We start from the raw sequence: 22,095 nt of genomic DNA, 5'->3' as shown, positions 1-22,095 counted from the left end.
CTGTCTATTCTGGTGCCAACCCACACTGTTTTAATTTTTTATCTTTATAATATACATTAATAGCTGATAGACCAGGTCTCACCTTATTATTCTTCCTATTAGAAGCCCTATCTCCTCCCTCCTTTCTTCCTCCCCCTTTCATCATTTGTTTATTCTTCCAGATGCACTTTGCAGTAACTACGGTTACCGAACAAGGTGAAAAACTGGAAGTAGCAGCTGTGGAAGCTGAGAGCTGCCAGTAGCCGCATTATGGTGCAGCCTCCAGATCTCGTTCCAGTTTGAGATCATGAATTCGCTGTGGCACCAGCTGCCACATTTGAATGATTTCCTCCAGTGGCACGCTCATTGTTAATGTTTTAGCGACTGAAGAAGTCAGAATACCGCACAGGAGTCTGTATGTTGAGTGGAATGGTTTAAGGTTCCTTCTGACTCAGTCTATTTACTCATTTGTTCGGTAAACATTGAATGTCTCCTCTACGTCATTCACTTGGCTAAGTCTGGGGCTGTGAAGAATTGTAAAACATAGTTCTTGCTTCAAAGGTGGACACATAAATGATCATTTCACTTGTAGGGAAAGAAAAATAAAACTTTTCTCTGTCTTCGTAGGCTTAGTAGCTGAAGCTCGCAAATTAAGTTGACAGGAGTCAAATTAACAGGAGAGAAAAGGCATACAAATTTTGATGTTAATATTTTAATTTTTATGTGCACAGAGAGCCTTCATAGAGAAGAAACAGAGACCCAAAGAGGAGATTAGATTCAGGGCATCATATGCCATTCTAATAAAGAGTGAGAAATTATGGAGAAGTGACAAGATCAAGGAGAAAGGAGTTTGGGTTTCTAGGGCATGTAAGTTGTAGTAAAGGAAATATATGAGGAAAATTGTTGGAAGAGAACGGTTATCTCAGTAAGGTTTGTTTGTGCAGGACCCATCAGGGTGCTGGCTGGCTGCCACGAGAATGGCTGTTTTTCCTTGTCTTGCTGGAGGAGGAATATCTTCCCGAACAGAGCTTTTTGTCCTACTTTTAGGCAGATGGGGGAAGGCAGAGAGTTCTGAGTTTTCTGCTTATTTGCCTTTAGCTCAAAACAATCCTTATGCTGATGTGGCATATTTTGGGGTGGCCAATCCTGATCCCCTTCACAATAAAATGTTGGAAGTCTAGAACAATGTGTATAGTGCGTTAAGGGAGCATTGAAGAATTATAGTCTGGGTGGTGGTGGGAGAGGTCAGGGAAGCTTCCCAAAGTAGGTTAGGATTCAGCTGAGTCCCGAAGGATCAGTAGCAGTTGTGAAGCGCTGGTGTAGAGCTGAGAATAGAAACAACAGCTTAAATAATGCACAGAAGAAAGAAATATATGTGCTAAAGCAAGACGTTTTGACTTAGTTATTTTTTCATGATATGGCTTTCACTTCCTACTAGTGTTTTTTTTTTTTTTTAATTTATTTAAGCAATCTAAACACCCACCATGGGGTTTGAAATCAACCCTGGGATCAAGAGTTGCACACTTTTCCAACTGAGCTAGGCAGGTGCTCCCCTACTAGTGTTTTTTTTTTTTTCCTACTAGTGTTTTGTTTTGATTTTTCAGTAGTGGATGCCACAAACAGCAGTGACCCCCCTCCGCCCCGACGCTGCCTATCACTGAGCCAATGCTGTCATCGTTGTCCTCCTTGTTGTCATCATTATCATCACATCATCATCCTTGGGCTAATTAGAAAGACAATAAAGAGGGAGAGCGTGAAGTGCAAAGATGGGGTGGAAGGGTCTATCATATACATTTATCAGGACTTTTTTTTTTTTTTTTTAATGTTTAGGCTGCACCCAATGGCATCTTCTCAGATTGCTCTCATTGAAGAATGAAGGGAGAGGATGTGGGAGATGGCCCTGGAAAGGCAGGCAAAGGCCAGGCCACTGGAGGCATTGAGCCGTTTTAAAAAACCTGGACCTGATCTTGTAGATGACCGGGGTGACTGAAGGGCTTTTCAGCAGGGAAGCCATGTGGTCACATTCATGTGGCTACAAGCAAGACTTATCTGAGAAGAGCAAGTGCGGAGGCACAGAAACCTGTAAGGAGGCTCTTCCCGTGGTCTGGGTGAAGGGCAGTGAGGGCCTGACGTGGGGCAGTGGTGGTGGACAGAACTGATTCAGGAGCAGGAGAATCTCTAGAAAATGAGCATTTGGCTACAGGAAATGAGGGCATCGAGCTTAGCTTTCAGCTTGTGTGGCCAAGTAGAAGTACTGGTTAAGATAGAAAATTTGGGTGAAAAAAGAGAGAGAAAATTTAATAAAGGAACAAAAAATTCAGAAAGGGGAATAAGAGGCAGACGACGGGGGTAGGATTTCAGGCTTGGGATGTGTGATATGGTTCTTGTTGATCTTTGTAGGTCTCCTCCTTTTCAGTATAAGAATGTTGGGGAAGTTAGACTTAAGTTCTTGAAATCCCTCATATCGTATCTCTCTGAGGGAGTGGTTTTTAAGCAGGAGGGGACATTTGGCAAAGCCTGAAACATTTTTGATGGTCATGACTTGTGGGAGGAGTGCTATTGGTATCTAGTGGTTAGAGGTCAGGGCTGCTGGGAAGCATTCTGCGTTCCCAGGGACAGCCTTTCACAACAAAGAGTTATCTGGCCCAAAAGTCGGTAGGACCATGGTTGATAAACTCTGTTCTAGGGACTAGACGAATACTTGACACCTTACTTTACAATTATGCCCAGAGCCAGTCATTCTGATGAGAGTATGGATGTCAATTAAAACACCCGTGCTGAAAAGCCAAATCCTATTGTTGGAAGAGAAATTAAAAGTCATCTGTTCCGAACATTCAGTCGATGTTTAAATAGTTGCTTCAACGACCTATCAGTGAGAGTATATAGCACAGAACACCTCTAACATATCCAGAGGTTGAGAGCCAAGTTCAAAGCAGCTCATTCTTTTGAAAAGTTTTCAGGTTTTTCTCTTTTTTGATCTAAAATTGGCCTCTCTGTAACAAGTAACCACTGGACCCAGCTTTGCTTCTCAGCTTCATCATAATTATCTTTGAGATTTATATATATTTTAAAGATTTTATTTATTCATAGAGACAGAGAAACAGGCAGAGACACAGGCAGAGACACAGGCAGAGGGAGAAGCAGGCATCATATAGAGAGCCTGATGTGGGACTCGATCCAGGGTCTCCAGGATCACGCCCTGGGCTGCAGGCGGTGCTAAACCGCTGCACCACCGGGGCTGCCCTATCTTTGAGATTTATAAAGACATCAATCCTGTTTCTCCTAGGCCATGACTTTGAGTCCTCTAGCTTTATCTAAAGCTTAAGTGTGAGTCTCTAGCATTTTCTTCATACATAAAGGGTACAAATAATTATAGAGAAGCAAAACAAATTAAATTATCTTGGGGACTTGGATTTGGGGGAAAACATTTAAAACAAGAAAACTGGGCAGCCTGGGTGGCTCAGCGGTTTAGCACTGCCTTCGGCCCAGGGCATGATCCTGGAAGATCCGGGATTGAGTCCCACACTGGGCTCCCTGCGTGGAGCCTGCTTCTCCCTCTGCCTGTGTCTGTGCCTCTCTCTGTGTGTCTCTCAGGAATAAATAAGTAAAGTCTTTTAAAAAAATAAATAAAACAAGAAAACTTTATAAAGGCAAGGAAAAACACCCAATAATCAACAAAGACAACTCATTACTTTGGACAGAACATAGGAAAAGTTTCTGATAAAAATAAAGATTCAGATGATAAGTAGAATTAATCTAAAATATAAATAAGGTGGAAAAAATATATACAAAGAAGGAAAAACAAAAGAAACAGAAGACAACTCCCATTAAGTAAGTAGCATCTCACTTTTAAAGAGAAGCACTACACACAGGCTCAGTAGGACGCTATCTGCAGCCTGAGGCCCTAGGAAATTATGCAAGGAGATTCTTCCCCTTGAAATTTTTAAAAAAGATTTTATTTATTTATTTGAGAGAGGAAGGGAGAGCATGAGCAAGGGGAGGGGGAGAGAAGCCGACTCTCTGCTGAGCAGGGAGCCCCACTTGGGCTTGATCCCAGGACCTGGAGATCATGACTCCTGCTGAAAGAGGCCCCCACCCCAGGAGCCCCCACAGAAGCCCTCCACCCCGAATTTTTACACATTTACCCCTATTAATGGGGTTGTGGTATAATGAGGGCTTTTTATAGAAGGTGAGCATATGGAAAGTATATGGGAGGAGACAACAACCGAGGGACAGTTTTACAAATTTGCTTTGGCAACCGGAAGGTGTTTTTTTTTTTTTTTTTAAAGAGTTTATGGGATGCCCGGGTGGCTCAGGGGTTGCGCATCTGCCTCCGGCCCAAGGTATGATCCTGGAGACCCCGGATCAAGTCCCGCATCGGGCTCCCTGCATGGAGTGTGCCTCTCCCTCTGCCTGTGTCTCTGTCCCTCTATGTCTCTCATGAAAAAATAAATAAAATCTCTTTAAAAAAGTGATGTCCAACCACTGAGCCACCTAGGTGTCCCAACTGGAAGGTTTTAACACAGTATTATAATGAATAAAAAATTAGCACCAACTAAAAATGCTTTCTGCTTTTCCCTCTTGTGGAGTCACTACTCGGTCACCAGTAGTCCAGAGTCCCTGGACCCTGGGGAGGGACCTCTGATCAGTACAGTGCGCAGACCCTGTCATGTTTATAGGAAACATTGCCTCCCTGCGACCACACTGCTACAGTCCTGCTCAAGCCATCAATCGAATCCTGAACTTGAGGGCGCCTGAGTGGCTCAAGCCCTTAAGCATCTGACCTGGGCTCAGGTCATGATCTCGGGGGCCTGGGATGGAGCCCAGGGTCGGGCTCCCTGCTCAGCGCGGAGTCTGCCTCTCCCTCTGCCCCTACCCGACGTTTGGGCTCTCTTTCTCTCAAATAAATGAATAAAATCCTTACCAAGAAACAAAACCAAAAGACAAATACCATGTTGAGGAAGCATGGGCTGGGCAAGCCAAGGTGAAGGCCGTGGACTCAGAGCAACACAAGATGGGCCTGGTGAGAAAAAGAAATCCAGAAGGCCACCGAGGTAGCCTCTTTTCCCCAAGAGTAGGGTGCCCCAGCCCCAGGGGACACCCAGGCCAGGCGGGCAAGGTGAGCTCTGATACCGCCGGCAGCCGGGGTCACTGCCTCCAGGGCCTCTGCCCAGCAGCTGCAGGCTCGCCAGGGTCCCAGGGTGACGCCCTGGGGGACCCCCTGCAGGGGAGGCCTCGCGGAGGGCCCAGGCCACGAAGACTGTTCGCGGGGACCCTGTGGGGACGCCTGGGCGAGACCGCGACCTGGGCAGCCCGGGGGCCACGAGGTGGCAGCAGAGGACACAGCCCAGGCCCGCCCCCAGCCCTGTGCAAGAGCAGGTCTTTCATGGGAGACCCCTGGCCGGGGTCTGTAAGCTCGTATCCAAGGCCAGAATAAAGGCCTGCGCTGCAAAGAAAGGAGGGCAAAATTCACCACCAAGGCGATTTCCCAGCCACCAGCGAACCCAGCTGCATGTGAAGTCACACCTGAATCGGGTATTTCTCCAGGCAAGGCACGGGCAGGGGTGGAGGCCTTGGAAAGCCGAGGCCGCAGGAACCTTGTCCCAGCCGCTTCTTTCTGTGGCATTCTGATAGGGTGGTAATTCAAGTGAAACGGGAGTGACTTCCACCGAGGCTGCCGAGCTGATGAAGGGTCAGCAGGGTGCTGGCTGGGAAGCACTGCCCAGGGCAGAAGGCTTCCCTGGAGCTACCAGGGACTTCGGGCAGAGGCAGTAGGTGGGGGGACAATGGGGATCACAGGACCTCAGATAACGTCTCTCGGCTGGGAGAGGACGGTGCCCAGGGTGTGGGCACTGGTAGCAAGCGCTGGGCCTTAAATCTCTGGTCTTCTGACTTGTTGAATCACCTAATGCTCCTTGCATTATAAACCCTAGCCCCACCACCCCTCACTCCCAACACCCACTCCTTACAACCGGAAGTATCTCTAGACATTGCCAAGTAACCCCTAGTGGGCAAAATGCCCTCTCCCTGAGGATCAATGCCATAGACAGATACTGATTTAAAAAAAGGTTAAGGGGATCCCTGGGTGGCTCAGTGGTTTAGCACCTGCCTTCAGCCCAGGGCGTGATCCTGGAGTCCTGGGATCAGGTCCCACTTCAGGCTTCCTGCATGCAGCCTGCTTCTCTGTGTCTCTGCCTCTTTCTCTCTCTCTGTGTATCTCATGAATAAATAAATAATATCTTTAAAAAAAAAGTAAAAATAAAAAAAAAGGTTAAGAAGGTAACATTAAACCTCTCCAAGACTTGAATTTCGGGAGAGGCCTCCAAAAAGCATTGTACACCCAAAACATAAGAATTCCTATCATCAGCTTAAATAAGGAAGAGCCTACAATTGAAGGACAACAGGCTGACCCTGGCCCTCAGTTTAAGAAAAATTCATTCTCAACATTTTAAAATCAGAAGAGTTCACATTTAAAAAGTCAGAATTTCTGGGGTGCCTGGCTGGCTCAGTCCATTAGGTGTCTGACTTCAGCTCAGATCATGGTCTCGGGTTCCTGGGCCCAAGCCGCATCGGGCTTCCTGCTCAGTGAGGAGTCTGCTTCCCCCTCTCCCTCTGACCATCCCCCCGCACTCCCTGGGCTCATGCTCTTTGTCTCTCGGTAAATCATTTTTTTTTTGAATATAATCTTTTAAACAGAAATAACTAGTCAGAATTTCTGGCTTTTCTAGGAAAACTGGAACTATGCCAACACCAGGCCCACAGGCCCACAGGCCCACGTGGCAGTAACTGGGTGGAGCCGAGGGGGGGGGTAAAATCTTGAAGCAGACTGTGTGCGCTCTAGTTCGCCACAGTTCCCACCAATTCCTGTTACATCATCCGCAATCTGTCTCACTCATTTTCACTACTCCTCATCCCTATCGGCAATTTATTTTCAACCTCCGAAGTTGCCTTATCCTTTGGAACCATTTTCCCGTGTGTGATTCTATGTTAGCCCTGATGCTCCGGGAAGGTAGAGGATAAATACTAGGATTATAATCTCCAAGCACGCGAGGAGCACTTCAGAGAGGTCGATTTGCGCAAACCCACACAACAAAACCAGAATCTCAAATTTCCTAACTCCCAGTCTTATTATTATTATTTCATGGCAACGTTTCTAGTGGGAATTCCATTTTGTCGTTTAGGGAACAGAACCGAAGAGGTAGGTATGGGCGGGAGCAGAGGAGAGGTCCAAGGGCTGAGCTGTTCAAGAATCACCAGGAACGATTAACATTTTTTTTTTTTTTTAAGGAAATGATTTTGCTCCCCTTCTCCCAGGCATTTGAACCGGCTGCCTCGCGGTTGGGTGTGGCTGGAGGTCGCGCCCTGGCCGACAACCGGGGGCGTCCTGAGGAGGCAGAAGTGTTCGAGCGCGGGAACCACGCAGGCTCACCTCACGCACGCGCGTGGGTGGGGCTCCAGGCCGCAGGCGCCTCAGGTAGCAGAGCGCCCGGCCGGGCTCCTGCGGACGCGCAGTGGGACGCGTGACGTGGGCGTTGTCGGGGGCCCCGGCGTGCGACTTGGAATCCCCGACGTGTGTGTTCGAGCCCCACGCTGGCCACAGAGCTTGCTTAGGGGAAAAAAAAACAAAACAAAAAAACTAAAAAAGGTTTGGGGCCTGCTACAAAAGCACGGCCTGGACTAACGTGACCGACCGAGTCCTCTGCGGGGCACTGACCTGCTGCCAGCGCTAGGACGCAGCCCGGGCCTCTGAGGAGCCCGCCATGAGCTACCGCGCGTGTCTGCGAGACAGGCCGCCGGGGGGGCTCATCACCCCGTTCCTCCTCCGCCACCGTCTTCCGACTCCCGTGCCCTGCGCACGGGGGCTCCGCGGCGCCCGGCCCGGGAGGAGGGAAGGGGGTGGCCCGCTTCCGGCTCTCTCCACTCAAGAGCCTAATCCCGGGCTGTCTCCACCCACTGGTGCTCGCGCGACCTTGTCACGGGGCGCGGGCCCTCTCCCAGGTGTCCCGGCCGCGCCGCTGCGGGCGCCCCACACAATGCCGGGGCCGGGCAGCCAGGCCGCGCTCTCGCCTCAGCGCTGCGGGCGCCGCGCTCTGGGGACGGCAGCCTCCTCACGTGGGGACGATAATGCGTGCGGGGCGCTCGCCTCCGGGGTGAGTTCTCTCAGGGCTCCAGCCGCGGCCCCCGTCGAGCGCCGGCTTTGCACACGTGCAAAGGTTCCACGCTGCGGGGGCTGCGCTTCCGGACCCGACGGCGGCCGGGGTCAAAGGTCGCGGGGCCGCGCGAGGCCGCGCCTGCGCAGTGCACCTCCCGCCGCGGAGAGGAAGGGCGGCGGCGGCGCGGGCTCGCGAGAGGCGGGGAAGCCGCAGCTCGGGGCGCCCGTGCCCGCCCGGCCCGCGGGCGCCGCGGAGGGAGGGACGCAGGGAGGGCGGGCCCCGGGCTCCTGACTCATCAGCCCCGAGCCCTTTCTCGCGCGCGCTCCGAGTCTCAGGACGTCGCATCCGGGCTCCGTGCGCGGGGGGAACCCGGCTCCGCGGAGGGCCCGTCCCCAGCCCGCGGGCCCCAGGCGGCCGGAGGGAGGGCGGCGGCGCCCCCGCGCACGACACCCCGCCGGGCTTCCCCCGCACGCGGGGCCAGTGGTCGCGTCCGCGGAGACTCGGCTAGACCCCGACCGGAGCGCCTCGCGTCGCGCCGCGGACACATAGCGCCCCCTTCCCGGAGGGGAGGCTCTTTATTTCCCGGCAGGCCCCGGGGCGGCGAGGGGCATCCTGGGACTTGTAGTCTTCGCGAGAGGAGCGAGGAACCGGATCGAAGGGGGCAAACTAAAGCACCCAGGGACTCGATTTCCCCGGGCTTGCGGTGGGTGGGATAGCGAGAGGCGGACAGAAGGGGGGGGGGGGGGATGAGGCGGGCGCGACGCTGCGAGGGGAGGCGATGGGCGGGGCGGGCAGGGGTGGAAGGGGGCACAGGGGTGCAGCCTGTGTGAAGGACGCCCTGCAGGCGGGGAGCCTTTCGGGGCAGTGGGGAGACGCCGGAGGACACCCTGCGGAGACCCTGCCCCGGGTGCGGCATCCCTGGCGGGGACGGCAAGAGCGGGGCCTAGGCGCACGGAACCTGAAGGCTCTGCCTGGACTTCAGGCGGGTCCAGGGGACCCCAGCCGGCCCCGCGGAGTGCAGTCGGTGTGCAGTCGGGGCAGGAAGGTCGGAGGACGCTGGGCTCCCGCGGGGCAGCCGAGCCCGACCGCCGGCCTCCCGGCCAGCTCACCCGCTTGTTGCGTTTGTTGTGCCAGCCACCATGGGACCGTCCTCCGGACCGGCAACTTCCTCCAACTCAGGGAGATCCTACAAACCAGACGGTTGGGAGGGGAGCAAACTGTAGGGGTGAGAAAGGAGGGATCCCAGAGAAACAACTTCCTCTTTTTCTTCCATTTCTTTTTCCTTGTTCCCACAGTCCTTCCAATACTTAGGCAGCTCCCTAATGGTCTCCCGCCTTTCTAGTCCCACCCATTTAGATACCCAGTTCCCTCTTCCCCACCACTACGGAGGAAACGCCTAAAGCCAGAAAACCAATCCGTTGCAGGCTGTGACCCCTTCCCCCTTTCTACCCCCCACTAGCCCCATTATTCTTCCTTCAGCGCCACTGACCATGATAGCCAGTAAAAAATAAATAAAATAATCATTTGCTAGCTAACTGCTCTGTACTTTCCTCCCTGCCCTCAGTACCTCCTGCAGCTCCCGGTAGTGCAGACTCTGGCTCCTGCAGCATCCTGGCTTCCTCTGATTCAGCAGGAAGAGCGAGTATGCGGAGACCAGCACTCCCCCTAGGGTGAAGGCCTCAGTACTGAGCTCCAGCACCAGCAAGCCCGCCAGCTGCAGGTAGACAGGTTGAGGATACTACAGGGAAGCCAGCACCTGTTTGCCCCTGCCCCATTCCCTCTTCACCTCCTCCTCCCACCTTCTCCTTCACTCACCTGTACCTGGGACAGGGCAGCTGGGGCAGGCCCCAAGGCTGTCTTCATCACCTCGACCACCACCACGATGAAGCCCAAGATCAGACTGAAGATGTTGAGTATCATCATGGTCTGCACCTGCCAGTGAGCCAGCTCAGCCCTGCCCGGCCTAGGAGACTCCTGGGAGCCCCAAGCCCCACCTGCAGCTGAGCCCCAACACAAAACTCGACTCCTCTTCTTCCATCTCTAAACGGGGCCATCGGGCCTCTAACTTTCTTGCGTTACCTCCTCAGTCTGTTAGGCGGGTCAGGGGCAGAGAGCTCAGGGTTTGTTAACATTCAGTCACTTCCCGGCCTGAGTGGTGTGCGTGTGTGTGTATGTGTGTGTGTGTGTGTGTGTGGTGTGTTGGGAGAACAGTGCCGCATCCTGTGCCCTCTCACCTTCCAGAGGCGAGGTGCTCGGCGCAGCTCAAGGGTAGCAATCCCAGTGAGGAGACCCTGAATGGTGGGGAAGGCAAGTGTTGAGCTCTGGCTTCAGGGAGGAGGGGCCTCCAGGACCCTCCTTCCACCCTCCCTTGCCATGGCTCTTACCAGTGCCCCAGGCCCGAGCGGCAGTGCGGTGGCCATGTGACAAGCAGAGTTCAGGCAGGCCACGGAGACAGCAAGTGGCACCACAGCCACTGCCAGCCACAGCTGGCTCACCTGGAGGCCACACATGTGAAGGGCATCCAGGGATCCGCAAGCGGGAGGAATGCAGGTGGGCGGAACGCAGTCAACCAAGGGCAAGTGAAGGAATGGGGTATTCTTTAGTGTTTGTGCGTCGTGTCCTAGTTACTTAACTATGTGTTTTCCCCACATGATGGGATCTAATTGGAGACTAAGGGTCTTGCTTCATTATTCTACGTTTTCTCCACCCTCCTCCCACTCAGACACTAGCACAGCTTCAGGCATGCGGTGGGTGCTCCCTAAACATGGATACAACTGAATTGGGGCTACAGTTGGACATTCTAAAGCCTGAGGCGGGGCAGCCTGGCCTCACCGCCAGCGCCAAGAGGTGCCCATTTTGCCTGTGCCGTGCCCAGTGCTGTAGCTTTTCCAGACGAAGACTGGAGCTCTCCTGCTCCCGCCGAGCAGCTCTCTCCTCCATGGCTCCCTTGCCCACTGGAGTTCAGTGCTTCCTAGGCTGGGAGAAATGCATCGTGGCGCCTATCAGCAGATAGGACGTGCGGCAACATCTCTTTCAGCTGTCCCTTTGCCCGCTTCCAAAATCCGGGGAGTTGAGGCTCAGGGCCTCAGACCTACCTGGTCTGAAGATGCTACTCCAAAGGGATGGGACGCAACAGGGCCTGGAGCTCCTGGCAGGGTCCGGTAGCTCAGAGCAGACCACAAACTTGTCCTGGCAGAGACAGGCTGTCAAGGCTGGGTGGGGTGGGGCAAAGGTCCCCACGAGGGCCTAAGGTTCCAGGGAGCGGCCATGGGCAGGCACCAGCCTTGGGTCGTTCCACAAAGCACGCAGCTCTGCCTTGCTCTGTCCTGCTTCTGCCCATCTGTGGGTCTTCTGACGGCTCACCCCATCCCCATGGACACTACCACCACGGGCCCCAGTTTTCCCCTATTTCCATCTAGTTGTTCTCCTTTTTTGCTTCCTCCTCAAATTACCTGCTGTTCCCCAGGGAAATCCCATATTACGGTCTGGATTGGTCCCTTGTCATTACTACTTGCAGTGTTGTCTCAAGACCAGGCAAGGTTTAATTCCCCTGGCTTCCTGTCTCTCACTTTCTGGACAGTTTCCCCCTCTCTTCTTCCTTTCTTGAAGGATTTACTCTGGACTGGATGCTAACTTAGTAGATGGGGATCCCTGTTCATAGCGGGGCGGTTTTTGTTTTTGTTTTTGTTTTTAGTGTTACAGTGTTCATTTGCAGCTAGATACGTTTAGAAAATAGTCCCCAAATGGTCAGTCCTGGGCAGGACACTACCGCAGCAATGACTATTTTTGAGAGCTAGAATTTGCCTTGCAGTCAGGCCCACCTGGTCTAGAATCTCAGCTTTGTTGCTTTCCCAGCTGTGTGACTTTGGGTACATTATTCTACCTGTTTGCACCTCGGTTTGTTCAGACTGAGTAATAAAAAGGGGGCTAACAACATGACTGTGAGGGCTTGTTGACTCGCGGTGGGCACTTAACAGCCATCAGTGATGCGATGAGCTCACACAGATATGCCTGATGCCCGTATACCAGAGGCTTATTCAGAAGCTGAGCTGCGCCCGAATATATGCTCCATGGATCAAAAATAGGAAAGGAGTCGAGCCTGGGATCTGGAGCAAAACCAGACCTGTGTTCAAATCCCAGATCTCCTCGGATGACCTTGGGCAAGTTACCTAATCTCTGTCTCCTTATCTATCAAGGGAAGTTAACAATACGGATGCCTATACAACACTCAAGGAGTTAGTTGCTTTGCGTATTAAAAGAGAAAATGCAGTGAACTAGCTCAGCCTGGCACCTACCACTTAAGTGCCCAATACTTGTTAGTGGCTATTAACATTATTATTATTACTGTTGGTAGAAGAAGACGGGGCCAGAAGACGCCTGGGGGTTAGTCCTGACAGTCAGGGTCCTGGGAAGCAAGTGGTGCCGGGCCAACACTCCCTGGAGCACTGCGTCCCTTCCTTTTTCCTGGGGAGTGGGAATCACACTTAAAGGGATTCCGAGAAGTTCTGAGTCTACTCCCAGCTCAATCCGCATGTGCATTAATTTCCTTTGGTGGCAGTGGCCCGACCATGTGAAATGCCGGGCTTGCTCTGCGGGTCCCTGAGCTGCTAGGCCAGTGGCGAGACCCTTTGGCTTCATTTTCCGTACCTGGAAGTGCAGGCCTTATCCTCCAGGGTATTATTGTGAGGATCCTCTCCGACTAAATGTGTGAACGGGCATTCCGTCAGTATGGATCGGGTCTGAGCTCGCCGCCTGGGAATTCGGAGCCCCGTCAGGGTTGCACTGTGCCCAGGGCCGGGCGCCCCCAGCCCCTCGTCTCTGCTCGTCCCCCTCGGTGCTAAGCACGGTGCCTGGTGCCTAAGCAGGAAGCAATCAGTAAATATTTGTCGTATTGAAGAGCCATCAGGGCGACTTAGGGAATGGAGAGGAGAACTGGAGAGGAAGGAGCCGGATCTGTTTATCAAGAACAGAAAGGACCAGGGAGTAACTTTAATAATGTTTCTTGTACGGCCGACATTAACTATCTTTATCATCGCCCCTCCTCCTCCTCCCCAAAAAGAGAGACAGAAATTGTAAGGGAGAGGCTGCGAGATAAAGCCCCAGGAAGAACTTCCCGAGTCCGTGCATGTCGGGGCAGAAGGCGCGGCCCAGCCAGCTCCGTCCCTGGTATGTCCGGGCGGGGGGCGGGGGCGGGGGGCGGGCGGCGGGCGGCGCGGGGGCCCGGGAAGGACGGCGTGACCTTTGGGCATCCCCGCCGGCCTCCCGGGGAGCCGAGCGTGCGTCGCACCCCCGCCCCGCCGCGGCGCCCCGGCCCCCGCCCCGCGCCCGCCCCGCGCGCCTCCCGGGGTCCCCGCGCCCCGCGCCCGCCCGCGCCCGCGCCCGCGCCCGCGCCCGCTCCCGCGCGGCCCCGGCCCCGCCGCGCCGCCCCCCGCATGCTAATGGCCGGGCCGCCTCCCGCCGCACACAATGCGGGCCAGGGCCGGGGGCGGGGGACCGGGGAGGGGGCGGGGGCCGGGCCGGGGGCGGGGGGGCCGGGGCCCGGCGCATCTCCCCCGGCCCCACGTAACGCTGACGCCCGCGCCGCCGGCCCGCCGCCCGCCGCCGCCGCCGCCGCCGCCGCCCGCCGCCGCCCGCCCGGGGCCCGTGAGTAGCCGCTCCCCCCGCGCCGGCCCCCCCCGCCGCCCCCGCCCCCACCCCCGCCCCCCCGCCGAGGGGGGGCCGCCCGCGCGCCCGGCTCGGAGCAGGTGCAGGGGGCGGGGGCGGGGGAGGGGCGCCGGCGCGGCCCCGAGCAAACTTCGCCCAGAGCTCCCGGGGGGGCGGGGTGGGGGCGGCGGCCGCGGGCGCGGGGGGCGCCGGGGGGCCCCGGGGGCGGGGGCGGGGGCGGGCGGGGGCCGGGGCGGCGGGGCCGGGGCGGCGGGCGGGGGGGCGCGGGCGGCTTTGTAGGGGCGCGAGGGCAGGGCGCGGGGGGCCTGGGGGTGCGGGGCGGCCGCGCCGGGAGCCGGAGCGGAGCAGCGCCCCCCGGCTTAGGTAGGGCTGCGGGGCGAGGGGGCAGGGACCCGAACTCTCCCGGAGCGGGGTGGGGGAGGGGCGAGGCTGGGGGGTGCTTCCCTCTCCGCGTCCCAAACAAAGTGTCACAAAGAGCTCGGCCGGCGGCAGCGGCGGAGGCGGCTGCAACTCCGCTTTTGTTCTCCCGGCCGGGGTAGCGAGCCCTGGCCTCCCAGCCTCCCACCGCTGCCCCCCCATCCTCCTCCTGGCTTCTTCTCCCCGGGAGGGCACTGGGGTGCTGCTGGAACAATCCCCTGTGCGGGATCACAGGTCCTGCCCTACTTGCCAGCCTGCTTCTGGGAAGGAGGTTTTTCCCAGAGGCTCTCCTGCCCTGCCCACCCCCCCTCGCCCCCCCCACCCCCACTAGCCCCTAATCTGAGGACTGAGGCTCATATGGGTGCTAAGACTCTGACCTTTCTAGGGTCAGCTCCAGCTAAGGGGACTTAGGGCCGGCCCCCTCGCCGCCTCCCCCCAAATCAGGGTCCTCTGGAACTTTCAGAAGAGAGGTCAAGTTGGGACATGCTTGGGGAATAAGCTTCACTATGGTGGGGGCAGGGGGCAGTAGGGCAGCAAGTGTACCTTCCTCTCCTTCCCTTGCTGTATGTTTGGAGTCCATGACTGAGGTGCCATGCACCCAAATCAGAAAAGTGAGGATGAAGGGAAGGAGGCTTTAACCAAGAACTCGGTGTAAAAGATGGGCATGCTGTGACGTGGGGTCAATTCAGGGTTCCTCCCCGAGGAGGGAGGTTCAGAGGGCCGTGGAGAGGAGACCCTAACAGGGAGCTACTGGCATGTGGTTGTGATAAAAGTGGCCTTGACTCCAGACCACCTAAGAAGCCCCTTTCTTTCTTGCCTCCCCTTGTGCACTGTTCATAATAATTGGTAGCGGACCTCAGAGGTGTGGGGCTCTCAATGGAGGGAAGAACATCAAGTATTAGGAATGACCAGTGACAGAGGTTTAGTCACAAGTATGCCTCAGAAGTCCTGAATCCCTGCCTCTTACACTCTGCCCCTAAAAACTTTTGAATCCCTGGTTGGAGGGACAATCTTTTGAGGTCCCGCACTCAGCGGATGCTTCTCTGTACGTGTCCTTGTTTCCGAGTCTTCTTACCAAGCCTCCCAGCCCTCCCTAATGCTGTAAGGTTTGATGGTCCACATCCCATTCCCCACCAGCTTTCCCAGCACATGAAAATAATTGGCCTGTTGCTTTGGAAAGATTGCCGATCCCTAACCCCGGCCTGGTATCCTTATAGAACCCAAATAAGGGCCACATAACCCCTGATTCCCAGTGGAGGTGGAAAGTAGGTCAGTGCTACTGTCTGGCCAAGTCTCGTGGATGGTGTTTAGGGCCTGACTATAGGAAATGGTGTGATTATTGCCCTCAGGCAGGACATGCATGTCGTGGGTTCCAAGGCGGTTCTTAGACCTAGGACCCTGTCAGTGTTCTCTCCTATTAAAACAAAACAAAACCAAAAAAAAAAAAAAAAAAAAACCCAAACCAAACAAAACCCCTCATGGGATCTGGTGCCTGGGGCCTCCTTTGGTGTGGAGATGATTCAGGAGGTCTTGACTGGGCCTGGGAAGGTGTCTAAGTGGGTTTTGTTGATTTGAGGCTTACCCTCCTCCAGGGAAACTCTCCCTGCTTGGGAATTCAGCTTCAATTTAGGCCTCCTTATATATCACTTTTTTTTTTTTTCATCCTGGCAAATGCTATGTGCAAAGCAGGTCTTTTGTTTTTGTTTTGTTTAGAGAGAGGAAGCTTTGCCCTGTTTCTACTCTACTTGCTCCCTATATGCAGTCCAGCCTCCTATGAGGTATTTTGTTTGCTGTCCTACGGGCAGTTTCAGGGGCCCTAGAATCTTCTCAGAATCAGAGTATGTGCCCATAGGTTAGTCAGCTATGACCATGCAGTATTCCCAGCCTCCCCCCCTCCTCCCCCACCATCTGCTTCCTCTGAATATACCAGATTGGCTGTACACCAGGATGTTCCGGGAATCCCCAGGAGAGCAACAGAATGTGATGGACCCAAATACGATGCCTCAGTAACTCATTCCAGGATGTACAAACTGTAACTGTCAGGACACTCCTTAGAGCTAATTAAAATTCTTCTAGTTACATCTATTTTTTCTATTACATTTATCTATTTTCAGTGACATCCAAAAGGCCAAAATAATCCCTCTGGTACCACTGGTTTCTCCCCCACCAGCCCCACCAATGGTTCCCAGATAGGAATTCTTAAAAATCCTCTAGCTCTTCTCCGAGCTTTATCTGTGGCACTAAAATGGCAAATGAGGCCCCTCTAGCTCCTGCTCGCCCTTTCTATGGTACCGAGGTGGCCACAGTGGCTCCTGTGGTAGCCCACTGCACTCTCCATGGTACTGAAGGGATGACCATTGGTTTTTAACATCTCTCTGGGGTCCAGAAGAGTCCCGTGACTCAGAACCACAAATTTTCAAGTGGGAGGGGACCATCCATATAAATGAGTCCAACCTCCTTATTTTACAGATGAGTAAACTTGGAGGTCAAGTGATTTACTGAAGGTTGCAGGGCTATTAATAGTCAGACTGGCCCCACAATAGCCTCGTACTCCTTGGTCCCACTCTTTAATTCACCTTTGATGACACTACCCATGGAGCTTAGCTGGGCTCTTGGTCTCAGGGAAGGGGTTTATTTGGAAGATCCAGAAGATGACGGTGGATGCCCTAATTCGGAGCTACAGACGTACAAATATTAAACGTGGTGGTGGAGGTGGTTTACTGACCCTTGAATGAGGACACTTTGTCAATCAGCCTCCTGTTAATAAAATTCCCTTAACCCAGATTTCACATGTAGCAGGTACCTGGCCCTTCGTGGAATCTTATCACATTCATTAAATGTGAAAAATTAAAGAAGCCTTGGACCTCCAGAGCCTTTTCTCTTTGCTGATAAGCGGGCTGACTCCTGGCCCAGTTCTCTTCTGTTAAAAATCCTTAACCAAAGTAATACTTGAGTCCTTTTCTTTCTGAGTAACCCATTTCAGTTTCACAATGCCTATTGTAAGGAAGTTCTTTATATCTCAAATATTCTTTATATCTCAGGCAAAAAAAAAAAAAAAATATAGGTTAGGCCCACAATCATCCAGGCTCGACCAGATCCCATTCCTTGTGTAAGCAGGAAGGTAGGCTGGCGGACTTCTGTTGCATCCTCCCCAGGCCTCTTTCCATGAATGTTAATTCTGGGGTTGCTTCTAAGTCCTAATGCTTACCTCTGCAGCTTAGAATCAGGAGAGCCCCCACCCCCACCCCCCCCAATCCTCTCAGTGCTCTTCTCCTTCCTCAGAACTGGAGCTCTGCACATCCCAGGCCCAGGGAATTTCAGCCTGGAGAATTTTAACCCTTTCCTGCTCAGAGCGTGTGCTGAGCCCCTATCTGTGCAGATGGCCCGGCCCCGCCCCCCGTCCCTCACTCCAGCCTCTTGAGCTCAGAGCCAGTGTAATCCTCCTCTTGTGTGAGGGAGCCTCTCCCCTGCAGAGAGGAGGAAAGCCTGCCTCGGAACAGCCCTGGACAAAGGGGCTGAGATGCCCCATCAAACTGCAGGCTGCAAGGTTTGAAACACGGGGATGAATCCTATCTGGTATTTGCAGTTTTTAACCCCTTCCCCAGGCCAGCAGCGCCCCTTAACTTCCACTCCTCCCCCAACTCTCTCTTCATTCCCTCTCCCTCTGGCGCTCTCCCCCTTCATGCCCCTCCCCCTCTGTCTGTCTCCAGACTCTCTGCTGCTGGGAGGTGTTTCTCTCCCATGCATGAATGAGTCTCTGTAATGAATGGAAATGAATGGATCAGGAATCCAGGCGGAGGGAGGGAGGACGAGGGGGAAAAGACAGAAAGACAGGATAAGGGCAGAAGGAAGGACTGTGGAGTGTGGGAGGATGTTTGGCTGGCTGGTCAGTTAGGGGTCTGAGAGCAACTGGTCTCACTTGGATAACTGGGGAGCACGGCAGGCCCACCCCCATTTGCTCATCAAGCTACATAGCCTAACTTGAATGAGAGAGAGGGGCATCCTGTGACGGTTTCTACCACCAGGGGGTGGTGGTGGTGGTGATGATGGTGATGATGGTGATGGTGTTGGTGACGACGGTGGTGATGGTAGTGGTGGTTTTGGACTAGGCGCTTAAAATGAATAATTTGGGGCAAGACATCTGGGTTATCAGGGAGCCTGTGGCCTGGGCAAACGAGGGAGCACACATTTTGAAGGCAGCAGTCCCCTCCTGCTGGTGCAAGGAAGGGGAACAGAGGAATAGGCTGCAGGAGTATGGGGTGCTAGGAGTGTGGGGGTGGAGGTGCCTCTTTCCACTGCTGAAAACCAAGGCTCATCTTTACCTCCAAATCTGTGTCTCTCTAGCTCTTCAGCACCTGTTGCCTTCACTAGCAGCTTTTCTTCCTCCTCTTCCCTGCACTCCCCAGAACCAAAGAATGTGAAGGGGGTCCATGGAGGTGAGTGAAGCAGCTGTGGCCTGAACCTGCAAGTACTTACAACTGTACCCCTTCCCTCCCTCCCTCTCTCAGAAGTTCTGTCTGTGGCCCCGACAGCTCCACTCGCATCCACATCCCACTCCCCCCGCCCCCACCCCCGAGGGCAGTGGGAAGGGCGCGCGGTGCCCCGGATTCGGGCCCTCGGGGGCCCTCAGGGGCCGCCGGCCGCCCGCGCCCGCGCCTTCCGCAGCCCCTGTCCTCGCATCTGTCTCCGCAGGCCTCACGTCCCCGCGCCCCGGGCGGCCACTTAGCGCCCTCGCCCCCGGCCTTCGACGGCGAACTGGATCTGCAGCGCTATTCCAACGGGCCGGGCGTGAGCGCCGGGTCTCCAGGGATGGGGGCCGTGGGCTGGTCGGAGAGTCGCGCGGGCGAAAGGCGCTTCCCGTGCCCCGTGTGCGGGAAGCGCTTCCGCTTCAACTCCATCCTGGCCCTGCACCTGCGGGCGCACCCGGGCGCCCAGGCCTTCCAGTGCCCGCACTGCGGGCACCGCGCCGCGCAGCGCGCCCTCCTGCGCTCGCACCTGCGCACGCACCAGCCTGAGCGCCCGCGTAGCCCCGCCGCGCGCCTGCTGCTGGAGCTGGAGGAGCGCGCGCTGCTGCGCGAGGCCCGGCTGGGGAGGGCCCGGAGCGCGGGCGGCGTGCAGCCCGCCCCTCCCGCCGCCGCCGCCGCCGAGGGCCCGGCGCGGCCCCAGGCCCCCGCGTCGTCCGCCTTCCGGTGTCCCTTCTGCAAAGGCAAGTTTCGCACCGCGGCGGAGCGCGAACGCCACCTGCACATCCTGCATCGGCCCTGGAAGTGCGGCCTGTGCAGTTTCGGCGCCAGCCAGGAGGAGGAGCTGCTGCACCACAGCCTGACGGCCCACGGCGCCCCCGAGCGCCCCCTGGCGGCCGCCCCCGCGGCGCCCCCGCCGCCGCCGCCGCCCGAGCCCAGGCCGACCCCCGCGTCCGCGTCCGCATGCGAGCCTGAGCCCGAGCGCGACGCCCCCCCCGCCGCCGCCGCCGCCGAGGAGCCCCCCGCGCCCCCGGAGTTCCGCTGCCAAGTGTGCGGCCAGAGCTTCACGCAGTCCTGGTTCCTCAAGGGCCACATGCGCAAGCACAAGGCCTCCTTCGACCACGCGTGCCCCGTGTGCGGCCGCTGCTTCAAGGAGCCCTGGTTCCTCAAGAACCACATGAAGGTGCACGCCAGCAAGCTGGGCCCGCTGCGCGCCGCGGGGTCCGCCTCCGCGGCGGCGCGCGCCCCGCAGCCCCCCGACCTCGGCCTGCTGGCCTACGAGCCGCTCGGCCCCGCGCTGCTGCTGGCGCCCGCGCCCCCCGCGCCCCCCGCGCCCGAGCGCCGGGAGCCGCCCAGCCTGCTGGGCTACCTGAGCCTGCGGGCGGGGGAGGCCCGGCCCAACGGGGACGGCGCGGAGCCCGGGGCCGGCCGCGGCTTCGCAGGCTTCCGCCCCGCGCCCGCCGCCCTCCCGGCCCGGGCTCGCCGACCCCGCGCCGAGGAGCCGGACGACGAGGAGGAGGTGGTGGAGGCGGAGGACGAGGCCTGGGCCCGCGGCAGGCCGGGGGGGCCGCTGGCTCCGCTGCACACGCGCCCCGCCGAGGGCCCCGGGCTCGCCGCACCTGCCGCGGGGGCGCAGGCCAGGCCCGCGGCGCAGGGTACGTAGGGGCCCGCGGAGGCCCCATCGCGCCCCGCTCCTGCCCCCTCCTTTGTAAGAAAGGGCCTGCCTCTTAATTCTTTAAAAAAAAAAAAAAAAAAAAACAACACCTCTGGAGGCCACTTTTGGAGGGCACAGCACCAGACCCCGCCCCAGGCTCCCTCCACCCCGCTGTCTCCATCCCCAAGGGGCGGGCGGCTGGGGGCGGGCGGCCAAGCCCTTTCTGACGTGTCCTTACCTGTGTGTTGCAGAAGAGAACGGGCTGTTAGCTGGAGGGACTCGGCCCGAAGGCGGCCGCGGAGCCACGGGGAAGGACTGCCCCTTCTGTGGAAAGTCTTTCCGCTCAGCGCATCACCTTAAGGTGCACCTGCGAGTGCACACAGGTGAGGGGGGCAGCCTCCGGGCTGCGGGGGGCGGAGGGGGCACGGGGTGGGCCGCGGACTCCTCTGGCCCAGAGGGGCCCCGCGCAGGCAGCAGAACGCAGAGCCTTGCTGGCGCCCTGCGTGACCCCTGGCGCCCCTTCCCGCAGGCGAGCGCCCCTACAAGTGTCCGCACTGCGACTACGCGGGCACCCAGTCCGGCTCGCTCAAGTACCACCTGCAGCGCCACCACCGGGAGCAGCGCAGCGGGGCCGGGCCCGGCCCCCCCCCGGAGCCGCCGCCCCCTTCCCCGCGGGGCTCGGCACAGCCGTCAGGGGCCAAGCCCGCCCCGCAGCCGGCCGCCTGGGCAGAGGGCGCCGCGCACCCCCGGCCTCCCCCGAGCGCGGCGGCGCCCGGGTCCCGTCGGAAGCCCGCCAGTCCCGGGAGGACCCTGCGCAACGGGCGAGGCGGTGAGGCCGAACCCCTGGACCTGTCCCTGCGGGCGGGGCCGGGGGGCGAGGCCGGGCCGGGGGGCGCCCTCCACCGGTGCCTCTTCTGCCCCTTCGCCACCGGAGCCCCGGAGCTCATGGCCTTGCACCTGCAAGTGCACCACAGCCGCCGGGCTCGGGGCCGCCGGCCGCCCCCGGCGGATGCGTCCCCGCCCTACGCCCCCGCACAGTCCGCAGAGACCCCCCCCAGTCCTCCGCAGGAGGGGGAGGAGGGCTCCGGGCTGCCGGGGGCCCAGGAGCGGTAGGGAGCCCGCCTAGGGGCGGTTAGCGTAGTGAGCTCCCCCGCGGGGGCGGGGGGCCTAGAGGTAGTGGGTAGAGCAGCCAGCCGGGGGCAGCGTGGGGCCCGCAGCCGCGCCCCCGCGGAGCAGAGGTGAGGGGTGGAGGGCGTAGGAGGGTGGGCGGGCGGCACCCACCCAGCCCAGGGGAGAGTCACAGTGCCTTAGCAGTGGCGGGGGGAGGAACGGAGGACGGGGTCCGGGCTGCCCAGGCCTGGCCCCCGGGGAGGAGGCGCTCTGCCGGTCTTCGCTGGTCCATAGGTGACAGAGTTTATTTTTGTACAATGGGTGGGGGTGGGGGGCACTGTACCCTTCTAGCCCCTTCAGGGGCCCCTGTAGACGTCGCTATTTTTGGTACAATTCCTGTCACCCCTGTCGCAGAGTTGTGTCCCCAATAAACAGGTGTCTTGAGGCACAGGGCGCTGCGTCTGTCTGCTTATGTCCCGTGCTCTTCGGGCGTTCTGTCCGGAAATACTTCTTCGGGCGCTTAGTGACCCCCCCACCCTCCGAGAGCTTCGTGCCAAGCAAGACCTCTTGGGCTTTCCCCCACCCTGGCTGTGGCTTCCGCAGCTCTGGGTGGGGGGGGGGGGGGGGGAGGCAGGAATTAGCGGTTAGCAAGGAG

The 22,095-nt window shown here is 57.4% G+C and overlaps 2 protein-coding genes across 11 annotated transcripts; one reads left to right on the top strand and one right to left on the bottom strand.

Moving 5' to 3' along the window:
* Nucleotides 1-675: 675 nt before the first annotated feature.
* TMEM253 (transmembrane protein 253) lies at nt 676-13,321 on the bottom strand. Of its 7 annotated transcripts, none has more exons than XR_013350516.1 (13): nt 12,780-13,319; nt 11,228-11,321; nt 10,965-11,108; nt 10,517-10,627; nt 10,367-10,423; nt 9,948-10,064; nt 9,700-9,846; nt 9,242-9,318; nt 7,409-7,585; nt 6,089-6,218; nt 5,506-5,606; nt 4,931-5,425; nt 676-1,304 (listed from the first exon to the last, which is right to left on the bottom strand). XR_013350516.1 is itself a non-coding variant. In XM_077845495.1 (10 exons), the coding sequence occupies exons 3-9, from the start codon at nt 11,070-11,072 to the stop codon at nt 7,450-7,452; spliced, it is 753 nt and encodes a 250-aa protein (XP_077701621.1). In that variant the 5' UTR covers nt 11,073-11,108; nt 11,228-11,321; nt 12,780-13,319; the 3' UTR covers nt 676-1,304; nt 7,409-7,449. The 7 variants fall into 7 exon arrangements, 2 of the variants coding, with proteins under 2 accessions (XP_077701621.1, XP_077701620.1); XR_013350515.1 differs by having other exon boundaries at nt 4,931-4,999; XR_013350518.1 differs by having other exon boundaries at nt 4,931-4,999; nt 5,506-6,218; nt 9,948-10,058; nt 12,780-13,321.
* ZNF219 (zinc finger protein 219) lies at nt 7,986-21,893 on the top strand. 4 transcript variants are annotated; one of them, XM_077845493.1, is made up of 5 exons: nt 7,986-8,129; nt 18,558-18,649; nt 18,906-20,331; nt 20,582-20,713; nt 20,860-21,893. In XM_077845493.1, the coding sequence occupies exons 2-5, from the start codon at nt 18,644-18,646 to the stop codon at nt 21,441-21,443; spliced, it is 2,148 nt and encodes a 715-aa protein (XP_077701619.1). In that variant the 5' UTR covers nt 7,986-8,129; nt 18,558-18,643; the 3' UTR covers nt 21,444-21,893. The 4 variants fall into 4 exon arrangements, with proteins under 4 accessions (XP_077701619.1, XP_077701617.1, XP_077701616.1 ...); XM_077845491.1 differs by lacking the exon at nt 7,986-8,129 and adding an exon at nt 12,413-13,298; XM_077845490.1 differs by lacking the exon at nt 7,986-8,129 and adding an exon at nt 13,728-13,775.
* Nucleotides 21,894-22,095: the final 202 nt, after the last annotated feature.

This window comes from Canis aureus, chromosome 13 (assembly GCF_053574225.1).
Source record: "Canis aureus isolate CA01 chromosome 13, VMU_Caureus_v.1.0, whole genome shotgun sequence".
Classification (NCBI taxonomy): Eukaryota; Metazoa; Chordata; class Mammalia; order Carnivora; family Canidae; genus Canis; species Canis aureus.
The sequence above is the reverse complement of the archived record's forward strand: the minus strand, read 5'-3'. Positions and strand labels throughout refer to the sequence as shown.